Source organism: Anthonomus grandis, chromosome 10, assembly GCF_022605725.1.
Source record: "Anthonomus grandis grandis chromosome 10, icAntGran1.3, whole genome shotgun sequence".
In the NCBI taxonomy this organism is placed as follows: domain Eukaryota; kingdom Metazoa; phylum Arthropoda; class Insecta; order Coleoptera; family Curculionidae; genus Anthonomus; species Anthonomus grandis.
Window position 1 is genome coordinate 29325009 of NC_065555.1, and position 20081 is coordinate 29345089.

General features: G+C 34.2%; 1 protein-coding gene across 2 annotated transcripts in view; it reads right to left on the reverse strand.

Moving 5' to 3' along the window:
- Positions 1 to 13963, reverse strand: part of LOC126740856 (intermembrane lipid transfer protein Vps13D) — a 261585-nt gene extending 247622 nt beyond the window's left edge. For both annotated transcript variants that reach the window (XM_050447025.1, XM_050447023.1), the window contains exons 1-2: positions 13755 to 13963; positions 13457 to 13577 (exon numbers count right to left, since the gene is read on the reverse strand). In XM_050447025.1, the coding sequence (XP_050302982.1) occupies positions 13457 to 13550 (94 nt within the window). In that variant the 5' untranslated portion in view covers positions 13551 to 13577; positions 13755 to 13963. The remainder of the gene's footprint in view (positions 1 to 13456; positions 13578 to 13754) is intronic.
- Positions 13964 to 20081: the final 6118 nt, after the last annotated feature.

Here is a 20081-nt window from a genome sequence, read left to right on the forward strand (position 1 = left end):
CAGGACCCAAACTAAGTTTAGGTGATAGTTTAAAAATTTTGTCGAAAATTAATCTAATAGATAAAACAGGATTAGGGATGGATATAGACATACTCCCGCTGAACTGCTGATTCTCATTGTTGGCCAAACCATTCTTACTTTGACTGTAAACGGTCAAAAAAAATTGAGCAAAACCTTCAGCTATTTGATCACAACCTATCAATTCACTCTCCCTATAATATATTGAATTTGGTAATCTGTTTAATGCTCTCTTACTATTTAAGTTATACCAAAACCGTCTGGGGTCAAATCGAGCAGCTGGTCTAAGTTTGAGATACAGCTATTGTAACAAATATTTGATAAGGTTTTACACCTTGCTCTAAGATTTGAAAAATCGTTATAGTCAGCCACACCATTACTGGCCCTCTTTCTTCCATAAGCTCATTGAAATATTTACTAAGGAATTTCCCATTAAGACAAATAAATCTAACCCAACAAAATCATGGATAACTAATATCAATCAATCAATCAATCAATGCTTTATTATCATAAAATTTAAAATTTTGTCGACAAAGCTATTATTTAAATAAATCATACAAACAAAATATACACAAAGACAAAACAAAAAATTACAAATATATAAAAATAAAAAATACAACAAAACATACAAAAAACTTAACAATTTTATAAATTGTTTAGGTCACATTTCCTTAAAATCTATAAAATATATATACATTCACTTGTATACAAAGTCGGCAAAAGGCAGTTGTTTACAAAAACATTATTAGCAAACTACTAATTTGTTTATATAATATACGAATATTATTTATGTACATTATCATAACAACATAAACAAATTTACCAGTGTTTAGGAAGCGCGTGCTTAAAATTACATAACATTAATTATTAAAAAATTTAAAAAAGTCGTTTACTGTGTATAAGGCTCTCTCCAGCAAGTATGATTTCAGAGCTTTCCGAAATTTGGAAAAAGTTGTTATTGATTTGATTTCAAATGGGAGATGATTGTGCATTTTTTTTGCATTGTAAAGAATGGATCGTTTAACTAGTTCTGATCGTGGGGTTGGTAAATAAAGATCGTACTCTGCGTTTCTAAGAGGATAATTGTGAGATGGCCTTTCTGACATATCTGATAAGTGCTTGCGGATTAGGCAGACGGATTCAAATATAAATAACGAAGAAAGAGTTAGTATTTTAAATTTTTTAAAATATTCCTGGCAGTGAGTTCTGTAATTTAGTCTTAATGAATAGCGTATAGCTCTCTTTTGTAGCTTAAATATGCGTTCAAATTGAGTCGCACCACACGTACCCCAAAACGGAAGAGCATATCGGAGGTGCGACTCAAACAGGGCATAATAAACTGTTATAGCCGTTGCCAAACTTAGCTCCCTGGATACTGATCTCAGAGCAAAACATGCAGAACTTAATTTTTTGGATAAGTAATCGATGTGGATATCCCATTTTAAAGAGTTGTCTACCATCAGTCCCAAGAACTTTACGGAATCAACGACCTCCATTCTGTTGTTATTAATTACAAAAGGTTGCAACGCACCGCTAAATGATAATACCCTAGTTTTTGAGACGTTAAGGCACAAGAGATTTGAATCGCACCACGATTTAATGGTGACTAGGTCACGAGATATGGTTCTACGAAGAGCCACCATATTTAAGTTGCTCCAAGAAAAACTAGTATCGTCCGCAAAGAGACAAATTTTACCATTTATGTCCAGATTAGCAATATCATTTATAAATAGAAGAAACAAAATAGGGCCTAGAACTGAGCCCTGAGGTACCCCGCATTCTATTGGCTTGCACGAAGACGTCATCGAATCAACCCTAACAAACTGATTCCTGTTGTTCAGGTATGACACTCGAGAGGTGTTCCTCTAATTCCATAGTGCTGCAATTTATTAATTAGGATATTATGGTTTACACAGTCGAAAGCTTTAGAGAAATCACAGAAAATTGTTGCTGTAGAGAGATAGCTGTTTAGGCTGGAATATATATTATTAAAGAGGGACAACATAGCATCATTGGTGCACTTGTTACTTAATAATCGGAACTGATGCGGGGTTATAATTTTATATTTAAGCAAAAAGGATAAAAGTCGTTTCTTTACCAGTCTTTCAATAATCTTCGATAATGTTGGGAGAAGTGCAATTGGGCGATAGTTCGAACATTGATCCTTCTCGCCCCCTTTATGTAAAGGAATAATAATTGCCGTCTTAAGGCAGCTTGGAAAGATTCCAATTTGAAGAGACATATTAATCAAGTTGGTAAGATGGTTTAAAGTGATATCCGGGAGATTTGAAAACATTTTGAGCGTTAGACCATCAGCCTCAGATGAAGATTTGTTTTTAATGTCTTTTATTGTGCTGCGTAGTTCTTCTAATGCTATGGGTGTAAGAAAGAAATTATGTAAATTCTCATTAGCGAGATATGAGAGAGGATCGTGGGAAGGAGTTACGGTATTCATGAGATTTTTGGCTACATTTATAAAGTAGTTGTTTAAGTTATCCGGTGAAGTGGGGATTGTGATAGATGGAGAAGCCTTATCCCTTAATTCATTAACAATAGACCAAGTTTCCTTACCAACATTTGCAGAATTAGAAATCCTTTTATTGTAATAGAGGTCCTTGGCTGCCTTTATTGTTTTATGGTAAATTTTTTTGTACAACCTTACGTAATCGTGGAAGAACACACTGTCTGAGAATTTTTTTAAGTGTGATAAGGAGCGTATATTTTTAGAAGACAAGCGTAAGCCTTTAGTAGACCATGGTTTTTTTTGTTTAATTTTGATGGGTCTAAGAGGAAATGAGTTGGATGCCAAATCAGACAGTGACTTTATAAATCGAGAAAACTCAGTATTAACATCATCAGATAGGAAGTCCCAGTCCGTTCTTAGACATAGATTTTTGAAATTTAGGAAATTTTTTTCCCCAAAGATACGGCACATTTTGCGCGGGACTCTTTTATTTTTTGTGATTTAGAGAAAATTTAGTTAACACTGCTTCATGATCGGAGAAACCTGAGTTAAAGACAGTTAAATCAACGAGTTCCGGATCAAAGGTTGATACGACGTAGTCAATGATACTAGAGCTAATTTTGGTTATTCTGGTTGGGGAATTAATATGCATAACCATCCCAAATGAATCAAATATGGACTGAAGAAATTCCTTAGCAGCACACACACTGGAGAAGTCAATATTAAGATCGCCACACAAGATTAATTTGCTTATTAAGGGCAGGGATTCTAGCAAGCTTAATAATTTTTGGCAGAAAATTTGCACGTCCGCGTCAGGTGTTTTGTAAATACAAACTATATAAAGGTCAAGGGTATTATGATAGACGATGGAAAATTCGAATACTTTTTCAGATAATAAATTATTAAATTTTGTGACCGCGGAAAAATCGTTGTTAGTGGACATTATCATAGTACCCCCATGAGATAAATTACTTCTATTATATCTAGCTAAAGTGGTATAGTTTTTAATAAATACAGGCTCATCAGTCTTTAACCAATGTTCTGTTATGGCAACAATATGTGGAAAGTTTAGCTCTTCCAATAAAAGATGTAATTCGTCTGTTTTATGTCTTAAAGACTTAATTTTAATGAGGAATAGATTAAGTTTGCTCAGGTCAATTTTTTTAGAGGGTGCTTGATCCTCTATTCTAGTCGTTTTATTTAAAATTTTTTTGACTTAGTTGGAGAAAAATAATTAGTTTGACCTTCTCTAATTTTCTGGAGCCGTAGGAGTCTTTCTGAAGAGAAGAAGGATCCAAAGGCGGAGAGGTCTGCTTCAATTTCAGCCGAACCAATACCATAGGCATTATGAAACCGACAGTATAATTTTCTCAGGGAGTCCATGTCAGTGGGAAGTCCTTCTGCGGCAAGCATTAGTTTAATGCTAGTTTTCGTGTGCCCTTCAAAGCATGTACTCGTCGGCAGGTCGTGGAGGTATGCCAGGTAGAGCCTTAGTGATTTTAAAATTGAAGGGTCCCTCAGTCTGGCCAATAATAAAGAACAACTGATCCTTGTGGTACCTCAAACTTCAGAGACTGTTTTTCTGAATTGTATTGGTTGAAATGAATATATTGATCTCAATCAGTGAGATAGGATTTAAGGAGCAGGATGGCGACATCTTAAAAATTGTAGAAAGATAATTTTTGTAAGAGGATGGTATGTGTGACACAATCAAATGCCTTTGAGAGGTCTAAAAATGATGCAAAAGTATCAAGATATTTCTCAAAACCTTCCCAGATATTAATAATGAAGTGGTCAATGGCTAAAGTTGTGGACAATATTGGCAATAGATATATAGGGCAATAATTGTTGCAGTCATCAATTAAGACTTTATTTTTGAAGTTACCACCTTTGCAGCGGCAAATCGCAAAAATCATAACCTCGTATTTAAATTCGCGTCAGTTTTGAAAGCATTACCTCGTATTTGTCAGTTAACCCTTGTTAGCGACCGTTACTGTTGTTATTCGTGGAAGTGCTTTGTGTTTTTGGCCGGTAAGATGTTTAAAATAGCTAAAATTTTATATCACTTTGAAAATAGTTGTTTTAAAGTTGTTGTTAGTAGTTTTTGTTTAATTTATTTTATAATAAATATATTTTTTCTTTACCTAAACCACATTTTTTTTCCAGGTAACACTTATGAGGTTCCACAATTTTTTTTTATTTAAATTGTATTACCACTTACGAGTTGCTGTTTAAGACTACTAATACAATTATAATGTCTAGCCAAGCAAGAAAAATGATGGCAATGGCTAAAAATCTAAACTCAAATAAATTAAATACAGTAACTAAATGCCTAGGACAAGAAAATGACCTGAACTTGTCAAATATAAGTGATTTTAACAATGAGTCTTTACTCGAGCTTGAGTTGGACCAAATTCTAAACCCTGAGGATATTTCTAAACTAATCAATAATGCGGAGGTCGTATTCGAAAGCTATTTAGAGCCAGTAATTCTTAGCACCTCTCCCAATCAAATGGAAAATATGGAAATCAAAGAAGCTACGATATCAGATCCCATCCTTAAAACAAATTCTATGGAAGCCAGTTTGGGTGAAAGCGTTACAAATTCATTTACGGATGATGTACCCGAAGAAAACACATTGTCTGATCCTGATTACGACGCCACTATGGAGCCCGATGACCCCGACTTATCTGAAGAAAGTATGGTCGAAGACAATTCAAATGAAGGACCGCAAGGGCAACTTTCAGAAGAGGATAGCGATTTAGAAGAACAACCTGTAGGTGAATATGAAAATAGAAAGCGAAAAGGATACAATAAAAGGGCTATTAATAAAAAACTAAGGCTGATAGGCAAAAGCTACATGGAATTCACAAAGCCCAAAAATAAAAAAAAATACGTTTTAAAACAAAAATCGCCAGGAAAGAAAAAGAAAGGTGTAAGTGTTTAAACAAAGTAAAAGTGAAGGATGCTACAAAAAAATGTTTTCTTATTTCAAACGAGGATCGAGAAAAGTTATTCAAGAAGTTCTGGGAAGATATGACTTGGGAGCAGCGAAAAGTGTTTGTTGGAAATACTGTCAAAGTATGCGATAAAAAGAGGCCGTCGAAACAAATCGATTTATCTTGTAGATCCCAAACACTAAATTATTCTTTTATTATCGGTAATCAATCCATTACTGTTTGTAAGAAAATGTACTTGAATACCCTTAATCACGGAGAATGGTCCGTACGATACGATCCTGGGCGATGAATTCTGAAAATGGCATGGCTAGTAGCAACCAAACCGATATAAGCAGGAGAGAAAAATGAGTTTCTTCAAAATTTAAACAAGCTTCCTTCACATTACTCTCGAAAAGATACCAACATAATGTACTTGGAACAGTCTTTTCAGTCATGGTCCGATTTATACCGTGTCTACATGGGGCAATGCCAAGAAAAGGGGCAAAATCCAATGTCAATTATTACAATGACTAAACTTGCCGACGAAATGAAAATCTCAATATTCCGACCTAGAAAGGACCAATGTGATGTCTGTTTTAAGTATAAGAACGAAAATATAGAAGCGGAAGAATATAAGGAACACATTGAGAAAAAAAATCAGCAAGACGTGAAAAGGAAATAGATAAGGAGAAGGCGATAAATGGTGAGTTTCACATGATTACCATGGATGTGCAAGCTGTGAAGCTATCTCCGCAAATACCAGCTAGCACGTTGTACTATAAACAGAAATTGTCTTGCCATAACTTCACGATTTATAATTTAGTCAACAACCAAGCCGTTTGTTATTGGTTTAACGAAACTATTGCCGATGGGCAAGCATCTGTTTACGCTTCCTTTTTAGTAGACTACTTACAAGAGCAACTTTTAACCCAAGAGGCCAAAAGACCTATCATTATTTATTCTAATGGCTGTACGGCGCAAAATAGGAATAGTGTGCTCGCTAATGCTCTTTATTTATCACAGAAGCATGATGTTTCAATTACGCAAAAGTTTTTGGAAAAGGGTCACACTCAGATGTAGTGTGACTCTGTCCATAGTGCTATTGAAACCTGCTTAAAAAACAAAGAAATCTATTTATCAAGTGATTATTTAAAAATCACTAAGCAAGCACATATTAAAAATCCCTATTTGGTAAAGAATATACAAGACTTACAAGTTTTTCAAAAACGGCCATAAAGATTTTTTAAAGTATGCCTCAATTCGGCCTTCAAGAATGAATAATGATAGGGCTATTGTGATCAATATTAGAGCGTTACAATATTGTAATGGGCAAATTTCATTCAAGGTAAAATTTTCTGACGAACACTTTCACCCCCTTCCCCTAAGACCAAAAAATGTTGACTTTAACAATGTAATATTTCCGCCTCTTTACCAATCGCCTCTTCCAATTACGAAAAAAAAGTATGATAATTTACAGAGCATTAAGGCTACAATTCCTAAAGATTGTTGGAGTTTTTATGAACAGTTGCCTTACAAGTAAAAATATTTTGCCAAGAAAAGTTTTGTTAGCTTTTATTTTTCATTTTTTTAATTTAATTTTATTTTTATTAGGTTGCTACATAAAAAATACTATTATAAAAAAATTTGTTGTTTTTAAATTTAGAAAAAGACCAGAACAGTTTTATTGCTCTCCTGAAAAATTTCCAAAATGTTACTTACAAGGTCCTGCTTTTTGACCCTTGTTGTGTTAATACCATCTGGATCTTTGCTGCTCCTATTTTTTATTGCTGAGATAGCTAGTATATCAATGTCACTTAACCTAACAGAATGAAACTTAAAAGATGGTATGTTTTTTGTTGAATTAGAATTTAAGTAGGCTGTAAATGTATGTTGAGAATTTTCAAGTTTATTTATCAAATTTTCAGTTGTAAAACAAAAGTGATTATTAAAATTATTTGCATCAAGTTTTGAATTTGGGATAAAGATATCATTTATTGTTTTTTTATTGATATGCTTCCACATAGCTTGTTGAGGGATACTAGATTTTTTTATAAGCATTAAGGACATGAATATTTCAATTATGCTAAATGCTCTTTAAAGAACTTCATGTTTTGAAATTAGAAATTGTCTTGTTTACAACAGATTTATGCAAACTAAGCATTTTGCTTTTGTCCACTTATTGTACACCACTCCTGTGTACATCAACTATTTATGTATGAAGATCTTGCAAAAAATATCTCTCGCAAGATATATTCTCTAAAAAACTATTAACAGATTTCACTTAAAGCAAAATAAATACTAAATTTGGTAAATTCTTATGTGAGTTTCTCTACAGTGCATTTTTTTTTATCTCCGGTCATAGGGTTTTATGTGTAATATTTTCAACCCCATGTCAGAACCTGTTCTATTTAATCGATAGGATTAAAACTTGGAACAAGTGAAGTTTAAGTTAACAGACTTTAAAAAATCCCATTATTTTGCAAAAAAAATTGCGAGAAACCTATTTAAAATATGTTTTTCTGATGAAAAAGTTTACTTTTTCTGCACCTCGTAACCTTCATTACCTTTACACTTCAAAGCAAGTAGACAAATATCTGACAGTGACACAAAATCATTTCCTCAAAATCTCAAAAATATATTTTCAAAAATCAACAATAAACAAATAAAACCTTTTAAATAAATTGTTCAAAGTGACCTCCAAATTGAGCCAAACAAAAGCCCAGACAGTTGTAGAAATGTCTTTTAACATTTAGGAGCTGCCGGGGAGTAATGGTACGCGAAGCCTCGATAATTCTATTACGAACTTCTTCGATATTGTTGGGTCTGCCTCTAACAATATCAAACACTTTCGATGATAGATAGCCCCAATAAAAGTTATCTAAAGGCGAAAGATCGGGGCTTCGCGCCGGCCATTTAGATGGCCCAAAACGTCCAATCCAGCGTCCTGGGAACGTGGCTACCCTTTATGAAAAATGGTCCAATTATTCGATCTCCAAGAATTCCTGCCCACACGTTAAGTTTCTGTCTTGTTTGGGTATGCGTTTCCTGGATGACGTGAAGATTTTCTCGCGCTTAATAAATATCTAATAAATCTCTAATAACGCTTAATAATAATCTATACGCTAAAATAAATATCTGCTTTCCCTTGGTTAGACTTAAATCCAAGAGACGAAAACCATGGATCACCGCGGGACTAAAAACATCTGCCCAAAATTTGCGATGCTTAGCAAAACTTCGCAAATCTATTGACAATCAATTCATCAGGTCTTATTTTCAGGATTATCGGAAAATTTATAGGCATCTGATAAAAGTCAGAAAGGAACTGTATTACAATGAGCGCTTAGATTCGTCCGGTAACAGACAGAAGGAAAGTTGGTTAATCATTAACGAATGTAGGCAGTCTTCTCGTCGGCGGTTGGTTGAATCGGACTTGGGGCCCGATGATTTCAATGACTATTTCTCTAATATTGCTGAGAAGTTACTGGAAGCAGTTCCCAGTGACGGCGATCCATTGCAGTATCTTAATCGGAATGCTATCAACCAATCATTCTTTTTCCACCCTGTAGATGCCACCGAGGTCCTTGAAACAATTCAGTGCTTGAAGAATCATAGGTCTTCGGGTTCCGATGGCATCTCTTCACGTCTGCTGTCACTTCTGCCTGCGAGCGCTTTGGGTGCTTTGGTTTGGGCAGTCAATCAGTCATTTCTTCAGGGCGAGTTCCCATCCTGTTTAAAGGAAGCTATGATTATCCCTCTCCATAAGGGTGGTAGCTTGGACCGACCCTCTAACTTCCGTCCCATATCAATTTTGTCTACCCTCTCCAAGGTTCTTGAGTGGCTTGCAAAAAAGAGAATTGTCTCTTTTTTGACCAAATACAATGTGCTGTCCCCTAATCAGTATGGATTTCAGTCATCTAGGGGCACGCAGGATGCCATTTTCAGATTCTTGGAGAATGTGTATCTATCTATGAACTCCAAGGAGGCTGCAGCAGCGGTGTTCTGTGATCTGTCCAAGGCCTTTGATTGTGTGGATCATGGAATACTGCTGTCAAAGCTTGATTTTTATGGATTTAGGGGAGTGGCTTTGGGGTGGTTGAAGTCATACCTGTCTGGCCGCACACAGAGGGTGGTTGCATCTGGATTTTCGTCAGGGATAGCACATCTTAAATGTGGTGTACCTCAAGGGTCAGTGTTGGGTCCTATTTTGTTTTTATTATACGTTAATGACTTGAGCTCTCTATCACTGCATGGACTAATAGTTCAGTTTGCCGATGATACTACAATTCTGTGGCATAACAAAGATCAAAAAGTAGTCAGATCTCTCATAGTAGAGGACCTTCACAAAATTAAAGAGTGGTGCATCTGCAATCAGCTTGTATTCAATGTTGATAAGACTTTTGTTCTGGGCTTTAAGTGTAATGTAGAGGGTTTTTTGTTTGATGAGCAGAGCCCACTACATGGTAGGGATTATTGTCGATTTCTCGGCCTCTTCATTGATGAGAGTTTAAGGTTTGACAACCACGTTTTGGGCCTCGCTGCTAAACTTTCTTCTGGTTGTTTTGCAGTCAGGGTTGCCAGGCATGAGTTTGGGGGGTTGTTTGCTCGTTCAGTTTATTTTGCCTTAATAGACTCTCATATCCGTTATGGGTTGCCATTTTGGGGATTGTGCTCCAAGGGACTCCTTAACATAATTTTTACTATTCAGAAAAAAGCATTAAGGTATCTGTGTGGTGTTGGTCTGAGAGTCTCTTGTAAACCTCTTTTTGTAGCTGAAAGAATTTTAACAGTTTTCTCACTCTTTATATTGGAAACTGCAACACTCATACATAAGTCCGTAAGTCCACCATCCTGCACCAGTCATAATACTCGTCAAGTGGGCAACTTATCTCTTCCGATCCCCACCTCCTCACTTACGAGAAACTCTCTTATATTTATTAGTCGTAAAATATTTAATCATGTTCCTTTTTCGATTAGGACTGTTACAGACCTTAAAAAGTTTAGGAGAGAACTAAAGAAATTAATCTTACCAAAAGCTTACTACAGCATTGAAGAGTATTTTAACGATTCATTTTAATATTTAAAATTATTTGGTTTTGTCTTTGTTTCTATAAAATATGCTTCTATGTAGAATCAAAATCGATTCTGTATTCTGTCTTTGTCCTGTATAACCATAAAATACTTGTATTATAAATTCTAGGATTAGGAAGCTTTTAGCATAAGTTTGTAAACTTGGCAAATAAAGTATATTTTGACTTTGACTTTGACTTTATATTCGAGTATTTTGTTTGTTGACTGTACCATTTGTACAGAAAGTACTTTCGTCTGAAAATAGTATTTTGTTTGTAATTGTGGGGTCGTTGTTAATTCGTTCCATCCACTGTTCACAAAACTGCATTCTAAGAAAATAATCAGTAGGCAAGAGTTCTTGAACATTTCTAACTTTAAAAGATTTGTATTTTTCTTTTCTGATTGCCTTATAGCAACTACTCCTACCTTTTCCGGTAACTTCAGCAAACTGAGTAAGACTATTTGTTGGATTTTCTTCAATGGCCAAGGATACCTCCATTTTAAATTCTTCGTCTACTACAGTTTCGGTTCTTTTTCGTTTTAAGTGAGTACTGGTGATGCATCCAATTGTAATAAATTTGTACTATTTGTAAAATACAGGGTTATTTTAATGACGTTATTCTATTCATGTCCCATAGTGAGTGATTTAGTGCGTGATAACACCCTCTTCGTGATAAAATTTGGCTTTCCGCCACTCTTAGTGAAAAATATATATCGAAATCCACCCATTTTGCAAAAAACCCAACCATTTTTCGTTAGTTTTAACAAAAGCCGCTAAACTGCAGAATTACCATAAATTTTTCATGAAACCGTTGTGGTACAAGTGATCTAGATGGGACGGCACGGTTAGGATAAAACACGGCAAAATTATCTACCACTTCTTGCGCCGACATTCCTCTAATGTAGTTTGAAACCATCTCAAAATGTTCCTCCATAGTGTAAATCGACATTTTAAAGAGTTTTTGAACAATTTCAATGGAGCAATTTAAAAATTATTTTGTGTCACTGTCAGATATTTGTCTACCTGCTTTAAAGTGTAAAGGTAATGAAGGTAACGAGGTGCAGAAAAAGCAAACTTTTTCATCAGAAAAACATATTTTAAATAGGTTTCTCGCAAATTTTTTTGCAAAATAATGGGATTTTTAAAGTCTGTTAACTTAAGCTTCACTTGTTCCAAGTTTCAATCCTATCGATTAAATAGAACAGGTTCTAACATGGGGTTGAAAATATTACACATAAAACCCTATGACCCGAGATAAAAAAAATGCACTGTATTTATGTCAAAGCTTAAATATTTGGATTCATACTATAAATAAACAACTAATAAAAGGAATATGGAATGTGATGGAAAAAAAATGCTGTTGTTATATTTTTAGGAAATAGTAACATAAGAAAGAAAGAAAATGTGCTATATTACGTAAGACAACAAAATCTTGTGTACAAGCATCCTAAAAACTAAAAAATTCCAAATTCACTTTAAATTTCAAACAAACATAACTTCTAAAACACTTTACCATAAAATTTACACACATTACCAAAATTAATCATAACAAAACAGATTGAGAAAAAAAAGCATCTTTTTGATAAATTTCATTAAAAAATAAGTAAAGCTGTCAATAAAACAGAATTTAGAGGAAGTAAATTACATTATTTAACAGGAAACAAAACTAAAACACTAAAATGATGTCAGAGCACAGGTTAAAAGGTATCATTAAAAAAATTGTCAAGGCTATAATATGCCCTGGATAATAAAAGTGATTTTAATTCCTTTTTGAATCTCTTAACTTCTAAAATTTGTCTGATACATAGAGGAACATGGTTGTAAATTTTTTTGCTGAGGTATATAAGTGAGTTCTTCGTGAGGGATGATGTAGGGATTGGTAAGGGAAAATCGTTAACCTGGCGAGTCATATGACCAGTGTTAGAGGGAGGTTTAGGACATTTATGAATAAGAGTAGCTGTTTCTAAGATAAAAAGAGAAAAAAGAGTTAGGATTTTTTGAGATATAAAGAGAGGTTTACAAGAATCTCTTAACCCAGAGGAACATAGGTATCTAACTGCCTTTTTTTGAATCACAAAAATTATGTTTAATAATCCCTTGTTGCCAAAACCCCAAAAAGGCAAGCCATAACGAAGGTGGGACTCAATAAGAGAAAAGTACACTGAACGTGCAACTACCCCTCCCAGCTCATGCCCCGCCATTCTTACTGCAAAGCATCCAGAGGATAATTTTGATGCAAGATTTAGGATATGATCTTCGAAGCGAAGGCGACCATCAATGGTAATACCAAGGAACTTACAGCTTTCTTTGTTTTGCAAGGGGGAGTTTTCACTAAACATAAGGCCCTGAACGTCACACTTAAATCCCATAATAAAGGTTTTGCCCACATTAAATACAAGCCTGTTTGCAGCACACCACTCCAATAAAATCTTAAGATCCTTAAAAACCTGGGCTCTAACATTATCAGAATCTCTATGATTCCATAAAATGGTGGTATCATCAGCAAACTGAACCACTTTGCCCTGCAGTTTTAATGAACCCAAATCATTTACATAGAGCAAAAATAATAGTGGTCCTAACACTGAACCCTGAGGTACTCCAGTTTTAAGGGATCTGGAATCAGATAAACATCCAGATACTGTAACTCTTTGGGTACGATTAGACAGATAGGATTCCAGCCATTGCAATGCCACACCTCTAAAGCCATAATTATTGATCTTAGACAGCAGCAAAATACTGAAGGTTTTTACAATATAAGGAATTTTAAAAGTCTCTTTACTTTTGTCTAATAGTGTATATTAAAATAGTGGTATAAAACAGTACAAGTAGGTTTTAAACACCTTAAGCTAGGAAATGGGGACCATAAAACTTTAAATCCAGTAAATTTTAAATACAAACCCAAAGGATAGTATTCTTTGCAAGTTTGCCACAAATACACTTAAATATTCTGTTAAAAAAAAAAATTACCTGAGAGTAATGCTATGCTTAGTTGGTCTGTATTTAGCTGTACATATTTTCCTAAATAGTTATTTAGGACCCAAGTAGCTAACCCTTCCAGCATCTTTTATTATTTATCATTTACCATCATCTGAAATACAGCCACTGTTATAGGAAAAGTTTGGAATTTTATTGACATGTTTTTGTAAGGTAAATATATAATAATTTATAATTAACCCCTATTGATTTTTTTTGCTTTTTTTTAGCAATATACAGATAAAAAGCCAAAAATACAAGCATTTAAAATTAAAAGAAAAATAGTGCTCACCTGAAATATTTGGACGAAAAAACCGACTTTGAAACCAATTATTTTACTAGAACTTTGTACCCTTGCAGGACAACATCATTAATTGCACGTTTTAATGTCCTTAAATAACCGTGTCACAATTTTTGCAACGAGAAATCACACAAATTATTATTATTATTTATAAATTACAAAATATTGTCTCAGACAGATGATTTCATTCATTCACGAGATTTACGTAAATACAAATGACCTTGACAGTTGACAAATAAAATTTGACAATTATGAATATAGATATAAAGGTGCGGCTATCACAAAAAGTACATCAAGCGACTTACGACTATGCGCTAACAACGCAACATTTTGCGCACTATTTCTAAAAATAACTGATTATTATTCGATCAAACGAATTTACCTGTGAAGTTCGATCGTAATTATATGAGGCGCTTCGTTCTCGAAATTACTAAATTAGAAAAGTATGTAGCAGTTTAAAAACTTGCATAATAAACGTTAAGAAAATGTTTCGTTCTTGATTTTATTAAGGCAAATCAAACATAAGTAGAAACTTAAAATCAAAAGTTAGTATTCTAATATAGATTTTAGCTATTTTCAAAACTCAAACTCAAACTCAAAAATGCTCTATTGTCAATATAAACATAGAAGTTGTAGACAAAGCCAATAGACTGTACATTAAAGGAATAAAAACGAGAAACTAATTTAAAATAAAATAAAATTATATAAAACTTTGAAAAATACTTAAATGCTAATCATTAAAAAATTCACCTAAACTATAGTACGCTTTACTGGCAAGAAATATTTTCGTCCTTGTACGTAGGCTTTTTTCAGTCTTAAGTTGTCTTATTTCTAGTGGAAGTTTATTAAACAGCTTTCTACCTCCATATATGATAGAGCTACGGACAAGTTCAAAATGAGGAATGGGTAGCCTCAACAAATAATTTTTCGCTCGCGTATTATAGTAATTAAATAATAAAATAATAATTCGCGTATTATAGTGGCTTCCTAAGTGGAGTTCCTGTTTATATTTTCTAAAAACTAAGCAAACTGTTTCCAAAATAAAGATACAACACAGGGTTAAAATATTATGACTTACAAAAAGCGGGCGACATGAGTGACGAGGCTTGGCCCCACATAGATATCTAATGGCCCTTTTCTGGAGTACAAACACTGAACTAAAAAGTGAATTTGAACATGAACCCCAAAAGCAAATTCCATATCGAAGGTGCGACTCGATAATCGCGAAGTATGCAGATCTGACGATGGAGAAATTAAGACTGGTGGCAATAACCCTTAGGGCGTAGCAGCCTGCTGAGACTTTTCTACATACATTCACAATATGGTCTTCAAATTTAAGGAACTTGTCTATGGAAAGACCCAAAAACTTACTGAACGGTGGCATGGTGATGGCTTCATTATTTAAACATATATCATTTGTATTACATTTAAAATTAAGGATATTTGTTTTGGAAACATTAAATGTCAAAAAATTTGCATCACACCAGTCTTTTATTTTTAACAAATCTGCACGTATATTGGCCTCCATTTGAGAAACATCAGAATCGTGCCAGAGGATGGTGGTATCATCGGCAAACAATGTAAATTTGCCAGTTACTTGCAGTTGTGGCAGATCGTTCACATAAATGAGAAAAAGTAAAGGACCAAGTACTGATCCTTGCGAAACGCCCACATTTATATTAAGTTCCTTAGAGATACCACCATTAAATTTGACAACCTGGACACGATTTAATAAGTAGGAACGAAACCACTCAAGGGCAGTTCCTCTGAAACCATAGAGCTCCAGTTTCATCAGCAGCACTCTGTGACTCACGCAGTCAAATGCCTTGGACAAGTCACAGAATACCGCTGCTGCAACTTCACCAACATTCAGTCGGTTGTACAGGTGCTCTAGAAAGCTAAAGATAGCATCATTTGTGCTCACAGACTCACGAAAGCCAAACTGCTGAAGACTCAATAGGCCAAACCTATTTAAAAATGAAACCATCCTCACCTTAACGAGCCGTTCCACTATCTTGGCTAAAGTAGGCAATAACGCTATAGGTCTAAAGTTAGAAGGACAGTCGCGATCGCCACCCTTGTAAAGAGGAACAATCACTGCTCTTTTTAAGCACTCTGGGAAAACTCCAGACATACATGAAAAGTTAATTGACTCGGCCAAGACTTGCAAAGCAACAAGAGGTAAAGCAGAAAATATTTTAAGAGAAAGCCCATCCCAACCTGATGAATTCTTATTCTTAATATTAACCATTAACTTTTTAAGCTCTTCTACACTTGTGGGGGCAAAAAAAAAAGATTCGGCTACTACCACATAGCTGAGATAGCTCCTGGGATCTATTTTTTGTGAGAGATTGGCTGCAAGGTTACTAGCAATATCACAGTAGAAGGAATTGAGGACATTGGAATCTAAGGTACTTGGAATAACCAATACAAAATTATTTTTGCCCCTTAGCTCATTTAAAATCTTCCAAGACTCTTTTGCTCTGTTAGAGCAATTATTTATCCTCCTTTGAAAGTAGGTCCACTTAGCCATTTTGATTGAGTTTCTGTAAATCTTGCGGTATCTGTTATAATAATTTAAAAATGTTGCATTGTTCATAGCGTATTTGTAAAAAAAAGAGCGCATATTTTTCCCAGATACTCGTAAACCCTTAGTATACCAAGGTTTTCTATTTTGTTTCTTAATATTGACAACAGGAAAAGCAGTGTTAAAATTGTTTAATACTATTTGATGAAAGCTATGCAGTGGGTTAACAGTAGTCAATACATTATTCCAACTTGACATATTGCAAAGCAAGGAGAATTTGCGGAAATTAGCTCTAGCATAAAGTCTATCGCGTGCAAACTTATTCTCATTAGCTGCACTATTAAGCTTTACTAATCCCACTATTGCCTCATGGTCAGACAAACCGGCATTGATTGTTGTACATTGATTTTCATGTTGGTTAAAATTCGTACAGAAGTAATCTATCAGTGAGGAAGAAAATGGTGAAATCCGGGTTAGCTGATCCACGTGCATCTTAAAATGAAATGAGTTTAACAGATTAAAAAGCATTCGATTTGATCCATTAGATTTGTCTAAAAAATTTACATTAATATCGCCAGTCAGAATCAACATCGCATTAACCGAAATTTCACTTAAGAGGATCTCCAACTTTTCTAAAAACAAATCTAAATTACCAGATGGAGATCGATACAATCCTAAAATATACAAATTTAACTTACTGCTAAATACAATAGAAACCTCGCACACCTTTTCAATCAATAGATGATCAAATCTGTCAATAGTAATAAACACAAATTTAATTAAAAAAGCTTTCTCTAACATAATAAGAGTACCACCATGTGTATATTGCTTGCGTGAAAATTTGGAAATTAGTACATAACCAGGGATATCAATAGGCTCGTCAGACCTCAACCAGTGTTCAACAAGAATTACCACACTAGGAAAGTTAACCGATTCTAAAAACAGTTCCAATTCGCTAACTTTTGAACGCACAGATTGAACATTAAGAAATGCTAGGGAAACTTGATTATGGTGGGAGTTTCTATTAAAAAAGAAGTTCCAATAGCAAGGGTGTCTATAGATTGGTCTAGTTGAGTCGTAACCGAAGACCTACCTTCGACCAAGGGTGTATCGCTGATTATCCCACTATTGCTAATACCTAAAGATGCTAATACTAATTTGGAAGACAGAAAAGTATTTTTAACATATAAAGATAAAAGTTTGCACATAGATTTGGCAGAGTGACGGTACCTAAAATTTTGTCTGACATCAGTAATTATTCTCACAGAAAAAATACAGTTGAATACAGATGAAAAAATTCATAAAATGAATTGTATTATAATATCTGCTTTTTGAGCACTTATTAAAATCGCATTTAATACAAACAATTACATTAGTTATCCTTCCCATTGATAGCAAGGATTTTATTTGGGAAAAAGATGGCAATGTACAAGAAAAATCAAGACAAACAACAACAACATCATTCTTCGTATAGTTAACAATTAGCGGAAACGCATAATTACATAAGGTCTGGGCTGAAACATTACTAAACACATAACCACAGGTGTTGTATGACGAGCTCAGAATGCCTGAGAGAAGAGAAGAGAAACCTCTGGCACTAGAATCACCATAAATTAGTACATTTGATTTTGCTCGTGGGTTGAAATGCGCTTTTGCTAAGCAGTTTGTAGATTTTGATTGAAGATTTGTATACGTCAAATCTTTTAAGTTACTGCTAGCGTTTCTATTTAGAGACAGGATAGCCTTCTCCGCTTCAAGAGTTTTAATTGATGTTAATATGTGCGTATTAATACAATTTAAGCTTTCAATCTCTGTCTGCATACTCTTAATCTTGTTTTCAGTTTCCTTTTCAAGCATTGTAATGGTATTAATCAAATTTTGATTAAGATCACTTAGCTCTTTTATCTTCTCTAAAAGTTCCTCATTTACCCTAGTATATGAATCCACTTGTAGCTGTACTTCTTTCTCTTTAGTTTTTAGATTCTGAATTTCATTCCTTAACCCATTTTTTTGTTCATTTAAAGTTGCAATATGCAAAGAAAAATTAGCTTCTGCCTGTGAAACCTCGTCCTCAAATACTTGACTATTTCTACGCAGTCTCTCTAAATACCTGTCCTTTCCTTCCAGCTCCTTTAGCAAATGTTTAATTTTTTCGTCATATATCCTATTTTTACTCTCTCTTTCATTGTGACTATTTTGACATTGCTCTGAACATAAAATTTTGTAAACTCCTATTTTTGCCACTTCTGTCAATCTTTCCAAACAACTTGGATGAAAAACAGAGTTGCAGACTATACAAATATAATTTAAAAAGAGCTTATTTTTACAACACTTAAAACTGCGAGACATCCTGTACTATTAAAATATTAAATTGATTTAAAACTTAATACATAAATTTACATAAAATTATTGATCTACCTATTCAATTCAGCAGATAATAATAAATGTATTTTAAAACGCCAAATAAATTCCCAGCAGCCTGGCCCAGTGCAACCACCTACTCAGTTCAGTGGCAGAACAAAGGTCAAGTTTCAGGGAAGTCAGGTCAGTCCAGCAATACAGGAAAAACCAACGCACTTCGAAAAAACAAGCACACGAGTGCGATGAACCTAGAAATACCAAACAGACCAAACCAAAACTATTTAAATGCCAAACAAATTCCCAGCAACTTTGCCCAGTGCAACCACCTACTCAGTTCAGGGGCAGGACAAGGTCAAGTTCCAGGGATGGCAGGTCAGTTTTGAAATACACGAGGTAAACGCACGTCAAAAAAACAAACACACGAGTGCGGTGAACTTTAGAAAATCAAACAGACCGAACAAATCAATACAAAACAATTGAGCAATTACCGGCAAACGCGTAGAACGAAAACACAACCGTTCAGCACGACTACGATACTACTCAGAAGAGGTAAATCTAAAAAGATCAGGATAGTCTACATCCAAATTAAAATACGAAATACGGACATGAATCTTAAAAGTATTTGTTTAAAAAATAATTCTGAATCTAAAATTAATAATAGAAAAATCCTGTGATAATGTTGCTTCTAAAGGTCACTGGTAGCACGTAGTAAAAGTCTGAGAATGCTGACACCAGCCGGCAGTTTTCCTTATCGTGTTTAATAAAATTTCTTTCCTATAAGCGGCTGAAGTAGCCGCATTTTTTACGGAGTAGGAAGAAAATACCTTAGTATTTCTGCCTCCCTTAAAGTAGTTAAATTTAGTAAGTAGTAATGTTAAAATCAGAGGTATCCAAACTTAGAAATCTAAATCATAAAGTTAAATATGATCTGATACTGACTGATGATACTGACTGATGGGCCTGATCATGATTCATCTATGGCTGAAACAAAGAACAAAGCCAAGCGATTGGAGAACGAGCATTCAAGACGGTTGAAAACTGTAGAAGGAAAAACTGTAAAAAAAATGTATAAATTTGTGTTTTGTGTTTATAACTGTGGTAAAAATATGTATAAATACTTGGAAAACTATCCAAATCATGTACAAACTATTTTTTGTTTGATGATGTAGTTTAAAGCATCGATTCTTTTATAAAAGACTTAACAAAATCGAAGTTTGTAGTGGTTTTCGCTGGGTTAAACAATGCAGATGTTTTAAATAAAACTATATCTACATTGCCAGACAAATGTTTCTTTACCAGTCTATTTATCAGTACATATTTGCAAAATATTACCAATAGGTTTTAATTTATAAATAGTAAAATTTTTCATTGTATGTCAAAATTATGTTTTTATTCGAATAATATAAGATTTGTTGATTTACAGGATAGAT